Below are 21,016 nucleotides of genomic sequence, written 5' to 3' on the forward strand. Positions count from 1 at the left end.
TTTGAAAATATGGTAAATAGGAGTGCCAATATAGTCCGCTATTATCCTCAGTAATTTTCCATCGAAGTTGTCAGACCCTGGTGGCTTGTCATTGTTGATAGACAACAATCATTTGTCCACCTCTTCCACACTCACTTTGCGGAATTCAAAATGACAATGCTTGACAATGCTTGTCATAATTTGGTCAGATATACTTGAATGTGTAGTGTCAGCGTTTGTTGCTGGCATTTCATGCCTAAGTTTGCTAACCTTGCCAATTCAAAAATAATTTAAGTAGTTGGCAATATCAGTTTGTTTTGTGATAAATGAGCCATCTGATTCAGTGAATGATGGAGCTGAGTTTGCCTTTTTCCCCAAAATGTCATTTAAGGTGCTCCAAAGATTTTTACTATCATTCTTTACGTTATTTATCTTTGTTTCATATTGTAGTTTCTTCTTCTTTTTATTCAGTTTAGTCACACGACCCTGGTAGGTTGACTGATAACCTGAAGCATTTTCTTGAGTGGGCAGCTTAATGAAAGGCAGTCAATATTTAAATTATTTATTTGTATTATTATTTAACCTTTCTTTAACCAGGAAGGTCTCATTGAGATTAAAATCTCTTTTCAAGAGCGCCCTGGCCAAGATAGGCAGCACCAAGTCATTACAAAAAAATTACAGACAGACAACATGAAAAACTACAAGTAATCTAGTAAAAACCATTGAATTCACAAGAGTATAAAACAGCAAATTAAAAACAATGACAGGTCAGGGAATCAGCCTCAAAATCCTTCATCAGTGATTTAAAAACACCAAGTTCTTCCAGTTTAAAAGTATTTTGTAAGGTGTTCCAAGTCGATGGCGCAGAGTACATAAAAGCCCTTTTACCAAATTCAGTTCGGACATTTGGAACAGTTAGCAGGATAAAGTCCAGCGAACGAAGAGAGTGCCCACCACATTTCTGAACAATAAAAATGCAAATAAAAAGGTAGTAAACCCAAAATGGCTTTGTAAATAAAAGTATACTAGTGACTGAGCCTACGAGTGACTACAGAAGGCCAGCCAACCCTGGTATACAAAGTGCGGTGGTGCGTAAGGGTTTTGCAGTTTAAAAATAACACTTGCCGTGGTATAGAGTGTCAATTGATCTCAAACACTGAGCGGAAGCATTCATATAGAAGATATCCCCATAGTCTAGTAAAGGCATACATTTAGCTGATACTAGCCTCCTTCTGGCTTCAAAAGAAAAACAGGCCTTATTCCTAAAATAAAATCCCAATTTCAGCTTCAATTTTTTTGTAAATTGTTGAATATGCAATTTAAAAGAAAGGCCGTCATCAATTATAATTCCAAGATATTTATATGAGGTTACAACCTCAATCTCCTTGCCCTGACAGGTAGTAATAGGTGAAAGATTCAGAGGTCTATTTATTGCATTAGAAAACACCATTAGTTTAGTTTTGTCCGTATTGAGGATAAGCTTCAATTGACACAAGGTATGTTGAACAGTATAAAAGTAGTTTGCATGTTCTGGAAAGCTTTTGTAAGAGACGAGGCACAACAGTAAATAACAGTATCATCAGCATAAAAAAATAAGTTGTTTATTTTGGACATTTTTGTCTAAATCATTTATATAAATAGTGAATAAGAGAGGACCAAGTACAGAGCCTTGGGGCACACCATTCAAGACAGACAATTTAACAGACATAAGCCCATCAAATTGAGTGCACTGAGTTCTATCAGACAGATAGTTAGCAAACCATGCAACTGCATGCTCTTAAATCACTCAGAAAATATACCTCTCTGTTGATATCACATGCATAATCAAGCATTTCACACATGTTATCCAGATACTGGCTGTTAGCACTTGGTGGTCTATAGCAGGAGGAGACTACGTGAAACAGTCCTTCCTGGTCGAATTGCTGTAAAGAAATCACTACTAAAGGACACCAATAAGAAGAAGAGACTTGTTTGGGCCAAGAAACACGAGCAATGGACATTAGACCAGTGGAAATCTGTCCTTTAGTCTCATGAGTCCAAATTTGAGAATTTTGGTTCCAACCGACATGTCTTTATGAGACGCAGAATAGGTGAACGGATGATCTCCGCATGTGTGATTCCCACCGTGAAGCATGAAGGAGGAGGTGTGATGGTGTGGGGGTGCATTGCTGGTGACAATTCAAGGCACGCTTAACCAGCATGGCTACCACAGCATTCTGCAGCAATACGCCATCCCATCTGGTTTGCGCTTAGTGGAACTATCATTTGTTTTTCAACAGGACAATGACTAAACGCACCTCCAGTGCTGTGTAAGGGCTATTTGACCAAGAAGGAGATTGATGGAGTGCTGTATCAGATGACCTGGCATCCACAATCACACAACCTCAACCCAATTCAGATGGTTTAGGATGAGTTGGACCACAGAGGGAAAGAAAAGCAGCCAACAAGTGCTCAGCATATGCGGGAACTCCCTTTCAACTATGTTGGAAAACCATTCCAGATGAAGCTGGTTGAGGAAAAGTGTGCAAAGCTGTCATCAATACAAAGGGTGGCTACTTTAAAGAATCTCAAATATAAAACATATTTTGATTTGTTTAAAAAAATTTTGGTTACTACATGATTCCATATGTGTTATTTCATAGCTTTGATGTCTTCAGTATTATTCTACAATGCAGAAAATAATAAAAAGTTAAGAAAAACCCTTGAATGAGTAGGTGTGTCCAAACCTTTGACTGGTACTGTATGTTAACATGGGCTATTTTTAGAACTTTTCTTCTGGGACGCTTACTTGGTTTTATTCCTTTACTGGGAAGCTTCGAAGAAGTAGAAATGCTTATGTTATTTATGTTAGAGCAGGGTGAGCTGCACACAATAGCTGTAGGATCAGCTGAGGCATTCAGTGCAGTTAGAGGGACATAAATTAGTTTACTTACATTGAGTCTACCAATGCCCCTGGTGTATTGTACATTTGTTGTAGCATTATGATGACTCTGCGACACAATGGTAGGGATTAACTGAGCTGGGCTTGGGTCATTGATAAGTTATTGTCTCAACGCAGCCTTATAATGCTGTGAAAAGATCCAGGAACACAAATGATTTGGGTGGATCCCATCCTCCTTATAAAACGTGTTTTGTTTCCAGAAGAAAATGTCAACAAAAGTTACACCCATTGAGCTGCAATAACCACGTAGCCAGTTGTGAAGAGAAAGAATTGTGCTAAAGCGTTCAATGCCACGATTCAGAGGGCACAGGGCCAGATATGATGGGTCTTTTGTTAGTGTCTAGCAGAGTCAATCATCTCTTTAAAATCCAGTTTCAACTGTTCAGAGCTGCCCTTCGCAATGTCAATAAAATCCTCATGAACTACGATAGAATCGATTTCCATGTCCTGACGTAGTACATTCGGGAGCAGCTTAGTAATGTAATTTACTAGAGCTCCGGGATAGGACATTGTTTTTGCTCCAGGAAAAGTCATATTTCTTACCATGGAGCTGCCCAAAATAATGGCTGGCTAGAAGGAGGAGGAAATCCGCCCACTTCCATGCTTCACAGGATTCGGAGAACCCTTTACGGACAGGCGAGAGGCAAGATAACTTGAGCCTGTTGCTACGGCGCCTGATGCAGGCCTCCGACAGATGAAGAAGCCCCACTCAGGGGACAGAAGGTTGCTGACGTCGACTTCAACATCGTAGTAGCACGCACTGCGGCCGCATGTTTGGTGTGTCTCCCAGGTGGCTTGTGGCAAACTTTAAACAACACTTTTTATGGATATCTTTAAGAAATGGCTTTCTTCTTGTCACTCTTCCATAAAGGCCAGATTTGTGCAATATACAACTGTTTGTTGTCCTATGGACAGAGTCTCCCACCTCAGCTGTAGATCTCTGCAGTTCATCCAGAGTGATCATGGGCCTCTTGGCTGCATCTCTGATCAGTATTCTCCTTGTATGAGCTGAAAGTTTAGAGGGACGGCCAGGTCTTGGTAGATTTGCAGTGGTCTGATACTCCTTCCATTTCAATATTATCGCTTGCACAGTGCTCCTTGGGATGTTTAAAGCTTGGGAAATATTTTTGTATCCAAATCTGGCTTTAAACTTCTTCACAACAGTATCTCGGACCTGCCTGGTGTGTTCCTTGTTCTTCATGATGCTCTCTGCGCTTTTAACGGACCTCTGAGACTATCACAGTGCAGGTGCATTTATACGGAGACTTGATTACACACAGGTGGATTGTATTTATCATCATTAGTCATTTAGGTCAACATTGGATCATTCAGAGATCCTCACTGAACTTCTGGAGAGAGTTTGCTGCACTGAAAGTAAAGGGGCTGAATAATTTTGCACGCCCAATTTTTCAGTTTTTGATTTGTTAAAAAAGTTTGAAATATCCAATAAATGTCGTTCCACTTCATGATTGTGTCCCACTTGTTGTTGATTCTTCACAAAAAAATACAGTTTTATATCTTTATGTTTGAAGCCTGAAATGTGGCAAAAGGTCGCAAAGTTCAAGGGGGCCGTATACTTTCGCAAGGCACTGTATGTATTATTGAGAGAGAGATGACTCTGGATGAGTGTGATCGTGTGCGTGTGTGTAGGAGAGGTTATGTTAAGCTGTTAGCAGTAATGAACAAGGTCATGTTGAACTGGTGTGTGTTTAATCCTGTGTGTGTAGGTGTGCGATGGGGAACTCGTATGCAGGCCAGTTGAGGACCACACGTTTTGAGGAGGTGCTTCATAACTCCATCGAGGCTTCTCTCCGCTCCAACACTGTGGTGCCACGGCCTGTCTTCTCACAGCTCTACCTGGAGGCAAAGCAGCCAACCCTGCACAACGGTGTGTGTGTGTGTGTGTGTGTGTGTGTGTGTGTGTGTGTGTGTGTGTGTGTGTGTGTGTGTGTGTGTGTGTGTGTGTGTGTGTGTGTGTGTGTGTGTGTGTGTGTGTTTCTGTATATGTGTGCCACAGGAGGTTGTTGGCACCATAATTGTCTAGGACGAGCTTGTGGTAATGACTGGAGCAGAATAGGTGGAATGGTATCAAATACATCAAACAAATGGTTTTATGCCATTCCATTTGCTCTGTTACAGCAATTATTAGCAGCCTCCCCTGGTGTGCGCACTTGTGTGTGAGTGTGTTATAACACTCTGTAATGAGCATGTGTGTGTCATTAGGCCGGGTAGAGAATGAGGATGAGGAGGAGGAAGATGGCTCAGAGTCCAACAGCCCTCCCGTCCCGTACAAGATGAAGCCCACGCCAGAGGGATGCTGCACGACGGAGGGTACGAACACACGGTTCCCTCAGCTCCACCCCCCCCACTGTCTTACGCTGCCTGGCCTGCGTACTGTCTGGAGGAAAGAGATCTCTGTCTGTCTGGTTACAGGTCAGGGTAACACTGTTTAACAGTTTGTGTGTGCATGCGTGTGTGTGTGTGTGTGCCTACCTATGCGTGTGTGTGTGTGTCCTTCTCAGGATTCTGCCAGGCGGGTAGAGACCTGCGTCTATCCTCCCTGGTGTCAGAGCCTCAAGACGTGCCCCCAGGATTCCAGCTGGTAGGGGCCTTGTCTGCAGGCGCACCAGACACCCTGCTGGTGTGTGCAGTCGACCACAGGTTCCTGCCCGATGAACGGGGATGCAACGCACTGCTGGGTGAGACACACACACACACATATATAAAGCCCAGTCTGTAGCAGGGCTAGGCAACCCCTGGTCCAGCGGAAAGGAAAAGAAAGGTTAAAGGTGAGAGGATAGACAGGGAGAAAGAGATTGAAGAGATTGAGAAAGAGTGGCGGTGGAGTGAGGTTTGCAGTTAGATGGATGGACACAGGGAGAGTGGGGTTAGCAGCAGCTACAATGAGAGAGGGAGAGTGGGGTTAGCAGCAGCTACAATGAGAGGGAGAGTGGGGTTGGCAGCAGCTACAATGAGAGAGGGAGAGTGGGGTTAGCAGCAGCTACAATGAGAGGGAGAGTGGGGTTGGCAGCAGCTACAATCAGAGGGAGAGTGGGGTTGGCAGCAGCTACAATGAGAGAGGGAGAGTGGGTTTAGCAGCAGCTACAATGAGAGGGAGAGTGGGGTTGGCAGCAGCTACAATGAGAGAGGGAGAGTGGGGTTGGCAGCAGCTACAATGAGAGAGGGAGAGTGGGGTTAGCAGCAGCAACAATGAGAGGGAGAGTGGGGTTGGCAGCAGCTACAATGAGAGAGGGAGAGTGGGGTTAGCAGCAGCTACAATGAGAGAGCGAGAGTGGGGTTAGCAGCAGCTACAATGAGAGAGGGAGAGTGGGGTTAGCAGCAGCTACAATGAGAGAGGGAGAGTGGGGTTGGCAGCAGCTACAATGAGAGAGGGGAGTGGGGTTAGCAGCAGCTACAATGAGAGAGCGAGAGTGGGGTTGGCAGCAGCTACAATGAGAGAGGGGAGTGGGGTTGGCAGCAGCTACAATGAGAGAGGGGAGTGGGGTTGGCAGCAGCTACAATGAGAGAGCGAGAGTGGGGTTAGCAGCAGCTACAATGAGAGGGAGAGTGGGGTTAGTGGCAGCTACAATGAGAGATGGAGAGTTGGGTTGGCAGCAGCTACAATGAGAGAGGGAGAGTGGGGTTGGCAGCAGCTACAATGAGAGAGGGGAGTGGGATTGGCAGCAGCTACAATGAGAGAAGGAGAGTGGGGTTGGCAGCAGCTACAATGAGAGAGGGAGAGTGGGGTTAGCAGCAGCTACAATGAGAGCGGGAGAGGGGTTGACAGCAGCTACAATGAGATAGGGAGAGTGGGGTTACCAGCAGCTACAATTAGAGGGAGAGTGGGGTTAGTGGCAGCTACAATGAGAGATGGAGAGTTGGGTTGGCAGCAGCTACAATGAGAGAGGGAGAGTGGGGTTGGCAGCAGCTACAATGAGAGAGGGGAGTGGGATTGGCAGCAGCTACAATGAGAGAAGGAGAGTGGGGTTGGCAGCAGCTACAATGAGAGAGGGAGAGTGGGGTTAGCAGCAGCTACAATGAGAGCGGGAGAGGGGTTGACAGCAGCTACAATGAGATAGGGAGAGTGGGGTTAGCAGCAGCTACAATGAGAGGGAGAGTGGGGTTAGTGGCAGCTACAATGAGAGATGGAGAGTTGGGTTGGCAGCAGCTACAATGAGAGAGGGAGAGTGGGTTTAGCAGCAGCTACAATGAGAGAGGGGAGTGGGATTGGCAGCAGCTACAATGAGAGAAGGAGAGTGGGGTTGGCAGCAGCTACAATGAGAGAGGGAGAGTGGGGTTAGCATCAGCTACAATTAGAGCGGGAGAGGGGTTGACAGCAGCTACAATGAGATAGGGAGAATGGGGTTAGCAGCAGATACAATGAGAGAGGGAGAGTGGGGTTAGCAGCAGCTACAATTGGAGATGGAGAGTGGGCTTGGCAGCAGCCACCATGAGAGAGGGAGAGTAGGGTTGACAGCAGCTACAATGAGATAGGGAGAGTGGGGTTACCAGCAGCTAGAGAACAGGGTCAGGGTAGCTGACTGCAGTCACACACACATTATTAGTCCCTCTACCTGGGCTCTGCTACACACATACACACACACACATTATTAGTCGCTCTACCTGGGCTCTGCTACACACATACACACACATTATTAGTCCCTCGACCTGGGCTCTGCTACACACATACACACACACATTATTAGTCCCTCTACCTGGGCTCTGCTACACACATACACACACACATTATTAGTCCCTCTACCTGGGCTCTGCTACACACATACACACACACACACAGACACACATTATTAGTCCCTCCACCTGGGCTCTGCTACACACATACACACACACACATACACACACACAAACACACACACCCGGAACACCAACCCACAGCCCAGCTGTAACCATGGAAAAATCATCACTCACACACTCTTTCTCTTGCTACGGGAGAAAAGGGTTACTGTTACTCCACTGAGTCACCACATGATACACACACACACTGACCCAGTGTTTGTGTGGTCATCCTCAGGGTTCTCGGGGAACTGTATAGGCTGTGGAGAGAAGGGTTTTCGCTACTTCACAGAATTCTCCAACCACATCAACCTGAAGCTGAGCACCCAGCCCAAGAAACAGAAGCACTTAAAGTACCATCTGTACAGGAACAACCAGGGACAGCTGGTCAGAGGGGCTGCTATCTGCTGGAAGGGCCTCGGTAAGACGGCAGGGGGATCCTCTGCATTAACTGTAGACTCGTACATTTCCTCAGTGAAAACAATATACTTCATTTTTTCAACCTTTATTTAACTAGACAAGTCAGTTAAGAACAAATAGTTTTTTACAATGATGGCCTATCCCTGCCAAACCCTAACCTAACCCAGACAACGCTGGGCCAATTGTGCACCGCCCTATGGGACTCCAAATCCCATCCGGTTGTAATACAGCCTGGAATCAAACCAGGGCCTGTAGTGACGCCTCTAGCACTGAGATGCAGTGCCCTAGACCACTGCGCCACTTAGGAGCTGAGCAAATTTCAAATAGGCTTTTTACCAAAGGACTGTACGTATTCACCCTGCACACGCTAATTGCACAAGTAAACAAACCAAAATAAAGGCAAAGTCTTCTTATGCTTTGTGGATTTCTAAATAAGATTTTGACTCAATTTGGCTCAAGGGTCTGCTATACAAATTGATGGAAAGGGGTGTTGGGGGGAAAAATATACAACATTATAAAATCCATGTACATAAACAACAAGTATGTTATTAAAAATGGCAGAAAACACACATTTCTTTCCACAGGGCCGTGGGGTGAGACAGGGATGCATCTTAAACCCCACCCTCTTCAGCATATGTATTAATGAATTGGAAAGAGCACAAGAACAGTCTGCAGCACCCGGCCCAGACCTGGGCCCTGAGAGTAAATCTTAGTTTGACAAAAATAATTGAGACTTTGCATGCAGAATTCTGCAAAAATATCCTCTGTGTACAACGTAAAACAGCAAATTATGCATGCATAGTAGATTTAAGCTGATACCTGCTAATTATCAAAATCCAGAAAATAGCCATTACATTTTACAAACACCTAATTGGAAGCGATTCCCAAACCTTCCATAACAAAGTCATCACCTACAGAGAAATTAACCTGGAGAAGAGTCCCCTAAGCAAGCTGGTCCGGGGGCTCTGTTCACAAACATAAGCCCCAGGACAGCAACACAATTAGACCCAACCAAAACATGAGAAAACAAAAAGATAATTACTTGACACATTGGAAAGAATTAACAAAAAAACTGAGCAAACTAGAATGCTATTTGGCCCTAAACAGAGAGAACACAGTGGCAGAATACCTGACCACTGTGACTGACCCAAACGTAAGGGGAACGTTTGACTATGTACAGACTCAGTGAGCATAGCCTTGCTATTGAGAAAGGCTGCCATAGGTAGACCTGGCTATCAAGGGAAGACAGGCTATGTGCACACTGCCCACAAAATGAGGTGGAAACTGAGCTTCACTTCCTAACCTCCTACCAAATCTATGGCCATATTAGAGACACATGTTCCCTTCAGATTACACAGACCCACAAATCATTTGAAAAGGGCAACCTTGAAGTGAAGAACAAACACCATTGTAAATACATCCCATATTTATGATTATTTATTTTCTTTAACTACTTGCACATCGTTACAACACTGTATATAGACATAATAGGACATTTGAAATATCTTTATTATTTTGGAACTTCTGTGAGTGTAATGTTTACTGTTCATTTTATTGTTTATTTCACATTTGTTTATTATCTATTTCACTTGCTTTGGCAATGTAAACATATGTTTCCCATGCCAATAACACCCCTTGAATTGAGAGAGAGCGAGAGAGAGAGCGAGAGAGAGAGAGAGATTAGAGAGAGAGAGAGATTAGAGAGAGAGATATATTAGAGAGAGAGAGAGATTAGAGAGAGAGAGAGAGATTAGAGAGCGAGAGACAGAGAGAGATTCGAGAGATTAGAGAGAGAGAGAGATTGGAGAGAGAGATATATTAGAGAGAGAGAGAGATTAGAGAGAGAGAGAGAGAGATTAGAGAGCGAGAGACAGAGAGAGATTAGAGAGATTAGAGAGAGAGAGAGAGAGATTAGAGAGAGAGATTGGAGAGAGAGATTAGAGAGAGAGATTGGAGAGAGAGAGAGAGATTAGAGAGAGGGATTAGAGAGAGAGAGAGTTAATAGAGAGAGATTAGAGAGAGAGAGAGATTAGAGAGAGAGAGATTAGATAGAGAGAGAGAGATTAGAGAGCGAGAGACAGAGAGAGATTAGAGAGAGAGAGAGAGAGAGAGAGATTAGAGAGCGAGAGACAGAGAGAGATTAGAGAGAGAGAGAGAGAGAGAGAGATTAGAGAGAGAGATTGGAGAGAGAGAGAGAGATTAGAGAGAGAGATTAGAGAGAGAGAGTTAATAGAGAGAGATTAGAGAGAGAGAGAGATTAGAGAGAGAGAGAGAGATTAGAGAGAGAGATTAGAGAGAGAGAGATTAGAGAGAGAGAGAGAGAGATTAGAGAGGGAGAGACAAAGAGAGAGAGAGAGACAGAGAGCGATTATAGAGATTAGAGAGAGAGAGAGAGAGAGAGAGATTAGAGAGAGAGATTGGAGAGAGAGATTAGAGAGAGAGATTGGAGAGAGAGAGAGAGATTAGAGAGAGAGAGAGATTAGAGAGAGAGAGATTAGAGAGAGAGATTATAGAGAGAGAGAGTTAATAGAGAGAGATTAGAGAGATAGAGAGAGAGAGATTAGAGAGAGAGAGAGAGATTAGAGAGAGAGAGAGAGAGAGAGAGAGAGAGATTAGAAAGATAGAGAGAGATTAGAGAGAGAGAGAGATAGTTTATATCAGTGGTTAACGCTCTCCTGTGTTTCTATGCTGTAATTTTGTAGACAGGGCTTGTCTGGGGGAGGTGTATTTAGGATGGGGGGGGGGATCTGTGACCCTACCTGTCTTTACAGGTGTGGAGGGCAGAGGTCTGGGGTCAGGGTTTAGGACAGGAGTCAGAGGGTAAATAGGAGTCAGAGCCTGTGGCTAGACTTACTGTGTTACTGATTAAGCCTGTGATGTTTCACAGGACAGAGACAGTTAGTCCAGCTACATGCTGGGCAGTCTTATGCTCCCTGACTGAACAGGAAGGGGGTTTGGAATGAGTTTCAGAGCTACAGTACAGTAACTAGAGTAGAGCTTACATTAACACGTTAGTACCATTTACATTATCATAATCACTGGAGTGACTCTAGTGCTCTTATTGGAAGAAAAAAAACATTTGTTCTCTCAAATTAGTATTGTGTGTTACTGTATTGTCGATTGTATTGTATACTGTCGATTCTGTCTTTTCAGAGAGCAGAGGGAGACAGACAGTGCCCAACGCCTCTGACGGGCATGTAACCTCAGACGATCACTTCCCCAACCCAGCAGTCACCGCTCACCCTGCACACACACCCGGGAACTACACAGGTACACACACACACAAATACACACACATACTCACAGACATACCCACACACACACATACCGTGCACACACTCACATAAATCCCCCCTCCACACACACACACTATGTAAGTGTCTGCTAGATTACCATTGTTGTTGTTTTTCGCTCCTCTAGCCAGTTTCCCTTTAGAACCCATTGCCCCCCCTCCCCTGGGCAACGGGAGCCACATCCCCCTATCCCAGAATCCTCTGCCCCAGACTCCCATACTGTCGAAAGGACCTGGGAGACCCACAGTTATAGGTAACCCGTGTGTGTGTGTGTGTGTGTGTGTGTGTGTGTGTGTGTGTGTGTGTGTGTGTGTGTGTGTGTGTGTGTGTGTGTGTGTGTGTGTGTGTGTGTGTGTGCGTGCAGACGTGTCGTGCATGTGTTTCTATACTAGTATGCATGTTTGTTTATGTATCATTATGAAGGCGTACAACATAGAATTACATATTCATTCTAGAATCTCTATGGGGTAGGAGGCATGCCTTTAAATGTGTGTGTTATCATTGTAGCCTCCCCTCCCCTTTCTCTCATCTTCCCACCTCCCCCTGAAAGGGAGAGCTTCTGTGTTTTATCAGTCTAAAGTACCCAGTAGGAGACGGCTGTATTGTGTGCGTGGGCCCATATTGTTACGACCCTCTTTCATTCAGCAACACTTCCCCACTAAAAGTCTACCTCTCTCTTTTCTCTGCCTCTTCCTTCCTCTATCTCTGAGCTCAATAAAAGCAGGGCAGTAAAAAGTAATTATCTTTCAATTCAATTCAATTCAAAGGGCGTTATTGGCATGGGAAACATGTTTACATTGCTAAAGCAAGTGAAGTAGATAATAAACAAAAGTGAAATAAACAATCAGAAATTAACAGTAAATATTACAATGACAAAAGTTTCAAAATAATAGACTTTCTCTCTTTCTCTTTCCCTCTTTCTTTCCCCCTTTCTCTCTTCCCTTTCTCTCTTTCCCTCTCTCTCTTTCCCTCACTCTCTCTTTCCCTCACTCTCTCTTTCCCTCTTTCTCTCTTTCCCCCTCTCTCTTTCCGTCTCTCTCTCTTTCCGGCCGTCTCATTCTCAGTCTTAGTTGTAAAGTTGAAGGTTTCCTTCCTGCCACTCTGGGTTTTGATAGGGGTGTTTCAACACGTGGGCCCTTTGGTCTTTGTCTCTGTTGCTGCATAAGAAGAGAGCAGGCAGAGTGGTGTATAGAGGGGAAGAGGAGGAGCTGGTTAATGTATAACAAAGACCATGCTATCTTTATGATCAATACTGAGCTACAGTTATACTGCAGTGGCTGGCTGGCTGGCTGGCTGACTGGCTGGTTGACTGATTGGCTGGCTGGCTGGTTGACTGCCTGGTTGACTGATTGGCTGGCTGGCTGGCTGGTTGACTGATTGGCTGGCTGGCTGGTTGACTGGCTGGTTGACTGATTGGCTGGCTGGCTGGCTGGCTGGTTGACTGCCTGGTTGACTGGCTGGTTGATTGATTGGCTGGCTGGCTGGTTGACTGACTGGCTGGCTGGCTGGTAGACTGGCTAGCTGGTTGACTGGCTGGCTGGCTGGTTGGTTGGTTGGTTGACTGGTTGGCTGATCTGTTGGATAAAAGTAGTATAAATGAATGAACAAAGAAACAAAGAAACAAAGTGAAACAGAATTTAGGGTGCCGTATGATATAATGAATGAATGTCAGCTGTTCTTCAAGAGGACATCATTCTGTGCTTTCTGAAACATCCCCCACGCCCAATACATACATAATAATGTGTTGCTTGTCCTGTCAGGTACACTCAATACGGGACCGCCTAAAAAGAGACACAAAGGCTGGTCTCCTGAGTCTTCTGCTGGGGCTGAGTCTGCTGTGAAGACCCCCCTATCTTCCTCCTCCTCTTCCTCATCACTCACCAATTGGACCAAACCAGGTAGGAGAGCTCAGAGAGAGAGAGAGAGAGAGAGAGAGAGAGCTTGTGTGTGTGTGTGTGTGTGTGTGTGTGTGTGTGTGTGTGTGTGTGTGTGTGTGTGTGTGTGTGTGTGTGTGTGTGTGTGTGTGTGTGTGTGTGTGTGTGCGTACGTGTGTGTCTTCTACATGGTGTAGTTACCACTGTATCAGTCTTCTACAGGGTGTAGTTACCACTGTATCAGTCTTCTACAGGGTGTAGTAACCACTGTATCAGTCTTCTACAGGGTGTAGTTACCACTGTATCAGTCTTCTACAGGGTGTAGTTACCACTGTATTAGTCTTCTTCAGGGTGTAGTTACCACTGTATCAGTCTTCTACAGGGTGTAGTTACCACTGAATCAGTCTTCTACAGGGTGTAGTTACCACTGAATCAGTCTTCTACAGGGTGTAGTTACCACTGAATCAGTCTTCTACAGGGTGTAGATACCACTGTATCAGTCTTCTACAGGGTGTAGTTACCACTGTATCAGTCTTCTACAGGGTGTAGTTACCACTGAATCAGTCTTCTACAGGGTGTAGTTACCACTGTATCAGTCTTCTACAGGGTGTAGTTACCATTGTATCAGTCATCTACAGGGTGTAGTTACCATTGTACCAGTCTTCTACAGGGTGTAGTTACCACTGTATTAGTCTTCTTCAGGGTGTAGTTACCACTGTACCAGTCTTCTACAGGGTGTAGTTACCATTGTATCAGTCTTCTACAGGGTGTAGTTGCCACTGAATCAGTCTTCTACAGGGTGTAGTTACCACTGTATTAGTCTTCTTCAGGGTGTAGTTACCACTGTACCAGTCTTCTACAGGGTGTAGTTACCATTGTATCAGTCTTCTACAGGGTGTAGTTACCACTGAATCAGTCTTCTACAGGGTGTAGTTACCACTGAATCAGTCTTCTACAGGGTGTAGATACCACTGTATCACTCTTCTTCAGGGTGTAGTTACCACTGTACCAGTCTTCTACAGGGTGTAGTTACCACTGAATCAGTCTTCTACAGGGTGTAGTTACCACTGTATCAGTCTTCTACAGGGTGTAGTTACCACTGTATCAGTCTCCTACAGGGTGTAGTTACCACTGAATCAGTCTTCTACAGGGTTTAGTTACCACTGTATCAGTCTTCTACAGGGTGTAGTTACCACTGAATCAGTCTTCTACAGGGTGTAGATACCACTGTATCAGTCTTCTACAGGGTTTAGTTACCACTGTATCAGTCTCCTACAGGGTGTAGTTACCATTGTATCAGTCTTCTACAGGGTGTAGTTACCACTGTATCAGTCTTCTACAGGGTGTAGTTACCACTGAATCAGTCTTCTACAGGGTGTAGTTACCACTGAATCAGTCTTCTACAGGGTGTAGTTACCACTGAATCAGTCTTCTACAGGGTGTAGATACCACTGTATCACTCTTCTTCAGGGTGTAGTTACCACTGTACCAGTCTTCTACAGGGTGTAGTTACCACTGAATCAGTCTTCTACAGGGTGTAGATACCACTGTATCACTCTTCTTCAGGGTGTAGTTACCACTGTATTAGTCTTCTTCAGGGTGTAGTTACCACTGTACCAGTCTTCTACAGGGTGTAGTTACCATTGTATCAGTCTTCTACAGGGTGTAGTTACCACTGAATCAGTCTTCTACAGGGTGTAGTTACCACTGAATCAGTCTTCTACAGGGTGTAGATACCACTGTATCACTCTTCTTCAGGGTGTAGTTACCACTGTACCAGTCTTCTACAGGGTGTAGTTACCACTGAATCAGTCTTCTACAGGGTGTAGTTACCACTGTATCAGTCTTCTACAGGGTGTAGTTACCACTGTATCAGTCTCCTACAGGGTGTAGTTACCACTGAATCAGTCTTCTACAGGGTTTAGTTACCACTGTATCAGTCTTCTACAGGGTGTAGTTACCACTGAATCAGTCTTCTACAGGGTGTAGATACCACTGTATCAGTCTTCTACAGGGTTTAGTTACCACTGTATCAGTCTCCTACAGGGTGTAGTTACCATTGTATCAGTCTTCTACAGGGTGTAGTTACCACTGTATTAGTCTTCTACAGGGTGTAGTTACCACTGTATCAGTCTTCTACAGGGTGTAGTTACCACTGAATCAGTCTTCTACAGGGTGTAGTTACCACTGTATCAGTCTTCTACAGGGTGTAGTTACAGCTGAATCAGTCTTCTACAGGGTGTAGATACCACTGTATCACTCTTCTTCAGGGTGTAGATACCACTGTATCACTCTTCTTCAGGGTGTAGTTACCACTGTATCAGTCTTCTACAGGGTGTAGTAACCACTGTATCAGTCTTCTACAGGGTGTAGTTACCACTGTTTCAGTCTTCTACAGGGTGTAGTTACCACTGTATTAGTCTTCTACAGGGTGTAGTAACCACTGTATCAGTCTTCTACAGGGTGTAGTTACCACTGAATCAGTCTTCTACAGGGTGTAGATACCACTGTATCACTCTTCTTCAGGGTGTAGTTACCACTGTACCAGTCTTCTACAGGGTGTAGTTACCATTGTATCAGTCTTCTACAGGGTGTAGTTACCACTGAATCAGTCTTCTACAGGGTGTAGTTACCACTGTATCACTCTTCTTCAGGGTGTAGTTACCACTGTACCAGTCTTCTACAGGGTGTCGTTACCACTGAATCAGTATTCTACAGGGTGTAGTTACCACTGTATCAGTCTTCTACAGGGTGTCGTTACCACTGTATCAGTATTCTACAGGGTGTAGTTACCACTGTATCACTCTTCTTCAGGGTGTAGTTACCACTGTATCACTCTTCTACAGGGTGTAGTTACCACTTAATCAGTCTTCTTCAGGGTGTAGTTACCACTGTATCAGTCTTCTACAGGGTGTAGTTACCACTGCATCAGTCTTCTACAGAGTGTCGTTACCACTGTATCAGTCTTCTACAGGGTGTAGTTACCACTGTATCAGTCTTCCACAGGGTGTAGTTACCACCTTATCAGTCTTCTACAGGGTGTAGTTACCACTGTATCAGTCTTCTACATGGTGTAGTTACCACTGTATCAGTCTTCTACAGGGTGTAGTTACCACTGTATCAGTCTTCTACAGGGTATAGTTGCCACTGAATCAGTCTTCTACAGGGTGTAGTTACCACTGTATCAGTCTTCTACAGGGTGTAGTTACCACTGTATCAGTCTCCTACAGGGTGTAGTTACCATTGTATCAGTCTTCTACAGGGTGTAGTTACCACTGTATCAGTCTTCCACAGGATGTAGTTACCACCTTATCAGTCTTCTACAGGGTGTAGTTACCATTGTATCAGTCTCCTACAGGGTGTAGTTACCATTGTATCTACATGGTGTAGTTACCACTGTATCAGTCTTCTACAGGGTGTCGTTACCACTGAATCAGTCTTCTACAGGGTGTAGTTACCACTGTATCAGTCTTCTACAGGGTGTAGATACCACTGTATCACTCTTCTTCTGGGTGTAGTTACCACTGTATCAGTCTTCTACATGGTGTAGTTACCATTGTATCAGTCTTCTACAGGGTGTCGTTACCACTGTATCAGTCTTCTACAGGGTGTAGTTACCACTGTATCAGTCTTCTACAGGGTGTAGTTACCATTGTATCAGTCTTCTACAGGGTGTAGTTACCACTGTATCAGTCTTCTACAGGGTGTCGTTACCACTGTATCAGTGTCTCTCTTCTTTTTTGCTACGTACTGTGTTCCTGTGTCCACAGACAATGCCCCTCCAGTGAGTCTGTCCCAGGGGTCCTCCAACTCCCCCTCTCCTCCCGGGCCGTCTGTCACAGTGCCTGATCAGCTGCTACACACCTGCAGACTCCAGCCAATCATCTTCAGTGGTCAGACTGAGTGTGTGTGTGTGTGTGTGTGTGTGTGTGTGTGTGTGTGTAGTTCCTGTACCTCAGTGACATTAAATGCAAGATTGCAACAAAACTCAGCAAACACTGTGGTCCTTGAGGACTGGAGTCTGAGCCACTGTCTTAAAGCCTCTTAGCTTAGCAGTGGACAGAATGGTCCTCCTATAGCCACCCCTTCACCTCAATCTGTTACTCCACCTGTCTGTCTGTCTGTCTGTCCCTCTCTCTCTATCAACCACCCCTTCAAATCAAATCAAATGTATTTATATAGCCCTTCTTACATCAGCTGATATCTCAAAGTGCTGTACAGAAACCCAGCCTAAAACCCCAAACAGCAACAATGCAGGTGTAGAAGCACGTTGGCTAGGAAGAACTCCCTAGAAAGGCCAAAGCCTAGGAAGAAACCTAGAGAGGAACCAGGCTATGAGGGGTGGCCAGTCCTCTTCTAGCTGTGCCGGGTGGAGATTATAACTGAACATGGCCAAGATGTTCAAATGTTCATAAATTACCAGCATGGTTAAATAATAATAATCACAGTAGTTGTCGAGGGTGCAACAAGTCAACACCTCAGGAGTAAATGTCAGTTGGCTTTTCATAGCCGATCATTAAGAGTATCTCTACCACTCCTGCTGTCTCTAGAGAGTTGAAAACAGCAGGTCAGGGACAGGTAGCACGTCCGGTGAACAGGTCAGGGTTCCATAGCTGCAGGCAGAACAGTTGAAACTGGAGCAGCAGCACGGCCAGGTTGACTGGGGACAGCAAGGAGTCATCATGCCAGGTAGGTCACACGTCTTGTGACCATAGCGTACGTGTAGGTATGTACGGCAGGACCAAATCAGAAAGATAGGTAGGAGCAAGCCCATGTAATGCTTTGTAGGCTAGCAGTAAAACCTTGAAATCAGCCCTTGCTTTGACAGGAAGCCAGTGTAGGGAGGCTAGCACTGGAGTAATATGATCACATTTTTTGGTTCTAGTCAGGATTCTAGCAGCTGTTTTTAGCACTAACTGAAGTTTATTTAGTGCTTTATCCGGGTAGGCAGAAAGTAGAGCATTGCAGTAGTCTAACCTAGAAGTAACAAAAGCATGGATTAATTTTTCTGCATCATTTTTGGACAGAAAGTTTCTGATTTTTGCAATGTTACGTAGATGGAAAAAAGCTGTCCTTGAAACAGTCTTGATATGTTCGTCAAAAGAGAGATCAGGGTCCAGAGTAACGCCGAGGTCCTTCACAGTTTTATTTGAGACGACTGTACAACCATCATGATGAATTGTCAGATTCAACAGAAGATCTCTTTGTTTCTTGGGATCTAAAACAAGCATCTCTGTCTTGTCTGAGTTTAAAAGTAGAAAGTTTGCAGCCATCCACTTCCTTATGTCTGAAACACAGGCTTCTAGCGAGGGCAATTTTGGGGCTTCACCATGTTTCATTGAAACATGATGGGGTCTAAAACCAGACTGAAGCATTTCGTATCCACCCCTTCACCTCAATCAGTTACTCCACCTGTCTGTCTGTCTGTCTGTCTGTCAACCACCCCTTCACCTCAATCAGTTACTCCACCTGTCTGTCTGTCTGTCCCTCTCTCTCTCTCAACCACCCCTTCACCTCAATCAGTTCCTCCACCTGTCTGTCTGTCTGTCTCTCAACCACCCCTTCACCTCAATCAGTTACTCCACCTGTCTGTCTGTCTGTCTGTCTCTCTCTCTCAACCACCCCTTCACCTCAATCTGTTACTCCACCTGTCTGTCTGTCTGTCTGTCTCTCAACCACCCCTTCACCTCAATCTGCTACTCCACCTGTCTGTCTGTCTGTCTCTCTCTCTCAACCACCCCTTCACCTCAATCTGTTACTCCACCTGTCTGTCTGTCTGTCTGTCTCTCTCTCTCTCTCTCTCTCTCTCAACCACCCCTTCACCTCAATCTGCTACTCCACCTGTCTGTCTCTCTCTCTCAACCACCCCTTCACCTCAATCTGTTACTCCACCTGTCTTTCTTTCTTTCTGTCTGTCTGTCTGTCTGTCTGTCTGTCTGTCTGTCTGTCTCTCAACCACCCCTTCACCTCAATATGTTACTCCACCTGTCTGTCTGTCTGTCTGTCAATCACCCCTTCACCTCAATCTGTTACTCCACCTGTCTGTCTGTCTGTCTGTCAATCAACCCTTCACCTCAATCTGTTACTCCACCTGTCTGTCTGTCTGTCTGTCTGTCTGTCAACCACCCCTTCACCTCAATCTGTTACTCCACCTGTCTGTCTGTCTGTCTGTCTGTCTGTCTGTCTGTCTGTCTCTCTCTCTCTCTCTCTCTCTCTCTCTCTCTCTCTCTCTCTCTCTCAACCACCCCTTCACCTCAATCTGTTACTCCACCTGTCTGTCTGTCTGTCTGTCTGTCAACCACCCTCACCCCTTCACCTCAATCTGTTACTCCACCTGTCTGTCTGTCTCTCAACCACCCCTTCACCTCAATCTGTTACTCCACCTGTCTGTCTGTCTGTCTGTCTCTCAACCACCCCTTCACCTCAATCTGCTACTCCACCTGTCTTTCTTTCTTTCTGTCTGTCTGTCTGTCTGTCTGTCTGTCTGTCTGTCTGTCTGGCTGTCTGTCTGTCTGTCTGTCTTTCTTGCTCTCAACCACCCCTTCACCTCAATCTGTTACTCCACCTGTCTGTCTGTCTTTCTTGCTCTCAACCACCCCTTCACCTCAATCTGTTACTCCACCTGTCTGTCTCTCTCTCTCTCTCTCTCTCTCAACCACCCCTTCACCTCAATCTGCTACTCCACCTGTCTGTCTGTCTGTCTGTCTGTCTCTCTCAACCACCCCTTCACCTCAATCAGTTACTCCACCTGTCTGTCTGTCTGTCTGTCTGTCAACCACCCCTTCACCTCAATCAGTTACTCCACCTGTCTGTCTGTCTGTCCCTCTCTCTCTCAACCACCCCTTCACCTCAATCAGTTACTCCACCTGTCTGTCTGTCTGTCTCTCAACCACCCCTTCACCTCAATCAGTTACTCCACCTGTCTGTCTGTCTGTCTGTCTCTCTCTCTCAACCACCCCTTCACCTCAATCTGTTACTCCACCTGTCTGTCTGTCTGTCTGTCTCTCAACTACCCCTTCACCTCAATCTGCTACTCCACCTGTCTGTCTGTCTGTCTCTCTCTCTCAACCACCCCTTCACCTCAATCTGTTACTCCACCTGTCTGTCTGTCTGTCTGTCTGTCTCTCTCTCTCTCTCTCTCTCTCTCTCAACCACCCCTTCACCTCAATCTGCTACTCCACCTGTCTGTCTCTCTCTCTCAACCACCCCTTCACCTCAATCTGTTACTCCACCTGTCTTTCTTTCTTTCTGTCTGTCTGTCTGTCTGTCTGTCTGTCTGTCTGTCTGTCTGTCTGTCTGTCTGTCTGTCTCTCAACCACCCCTTCACCTCAATATGTTACTCCACCTGTCTGTCTGTCTGTCTGTCAATCACCCCTTCACCTCAATCTGTTACTCCACCTGTCTGTCTGTCTGTCTGTCAATCAACCCTTCACCTCAATCTGTTACTCCACCTGTCTGTCTGTCTGTCTGTCTGTCAACCACCCCTTCACCTCAATCTGTTACTCCACCTGTCTGTCTGTCGGTCGGTCTGTCTGTCTGTCTGTCTGTCTGTCTGTCTGTCTGTCTGTCTGTCTGTCTGTCTCTCTCCCTCTCTCTCTCTCTCTCTCTCTCTCAACCACCCCTTCACCTCAATCTGTTACTCCACCTGTCTGTCTGTCTGTCTGTCTGTCAACCACCCTCACCCCTTCACCTCAATCTGTTACTCCACCTGTCTG

The 21,016-nt window shown here is 45.3% G+C and overlaps 1 protein-coding gene across 1 annotated transcript in view; it reads left to right on the forward strand.

The window, feature by feature from the left end:
- The first annotated feature begins 4,654 nt into the window (after positions 1-4,654).
- The window catches only part of LOC110498383 (protein GREB1-like), a 50,156-nt gene continuing 33,794 nt past the window's right edge, over positions 4,655-21,016 (forward strand). Inside the window, exons 1-8 of the mRNA XM_036953829.1 lie at positions 4,655-4,814; positions 5,144-5,251; positions 5,443-5,619; positions 7,953-8,135; positions 11,288-11,404; positions 11,555-11,680; positions 13,188-13,325; positions 17,072-17,194. Of these exons, the coding sequence (XP_036809724.1) occupies positions 4,655-4,814; positions 5,144-5,251; positions 5,443-5,619; positions 7,953-8,135; positions 11,288-11,404; positions 11,555-11,680; positions 13,188-13,325; positions 17,072-17,194 (1,132 nt within the window). The remainder of the gene's footprint in view (positions 4,815-5,143; positions 5,252-5,442; positions 5,620-7,952; positions 8,136-11,287; positions 11,405-11,554; positions 11,681-13,187; positions 13,326-17,071; positions 17,195-21,016) is intronic.

The sequence above is a fragment of the Oncorhynchus mykiss genome, chromosome 19 (genome assembly GCF_013265735.2).
Source record: "Oncorhynchus mykiss isolate Arlee chromosome 19, USDA_OmykA_1.1, whole genome shotgun sequence".
NCBI classification, from domain to species: domain Eukaryota; kingdom Metazoa; phylum Chordata; class Actinopteri; order Salmoniformes; family Salmonidae; genus Oncorhynchus; species Oncorhynchus mykiss.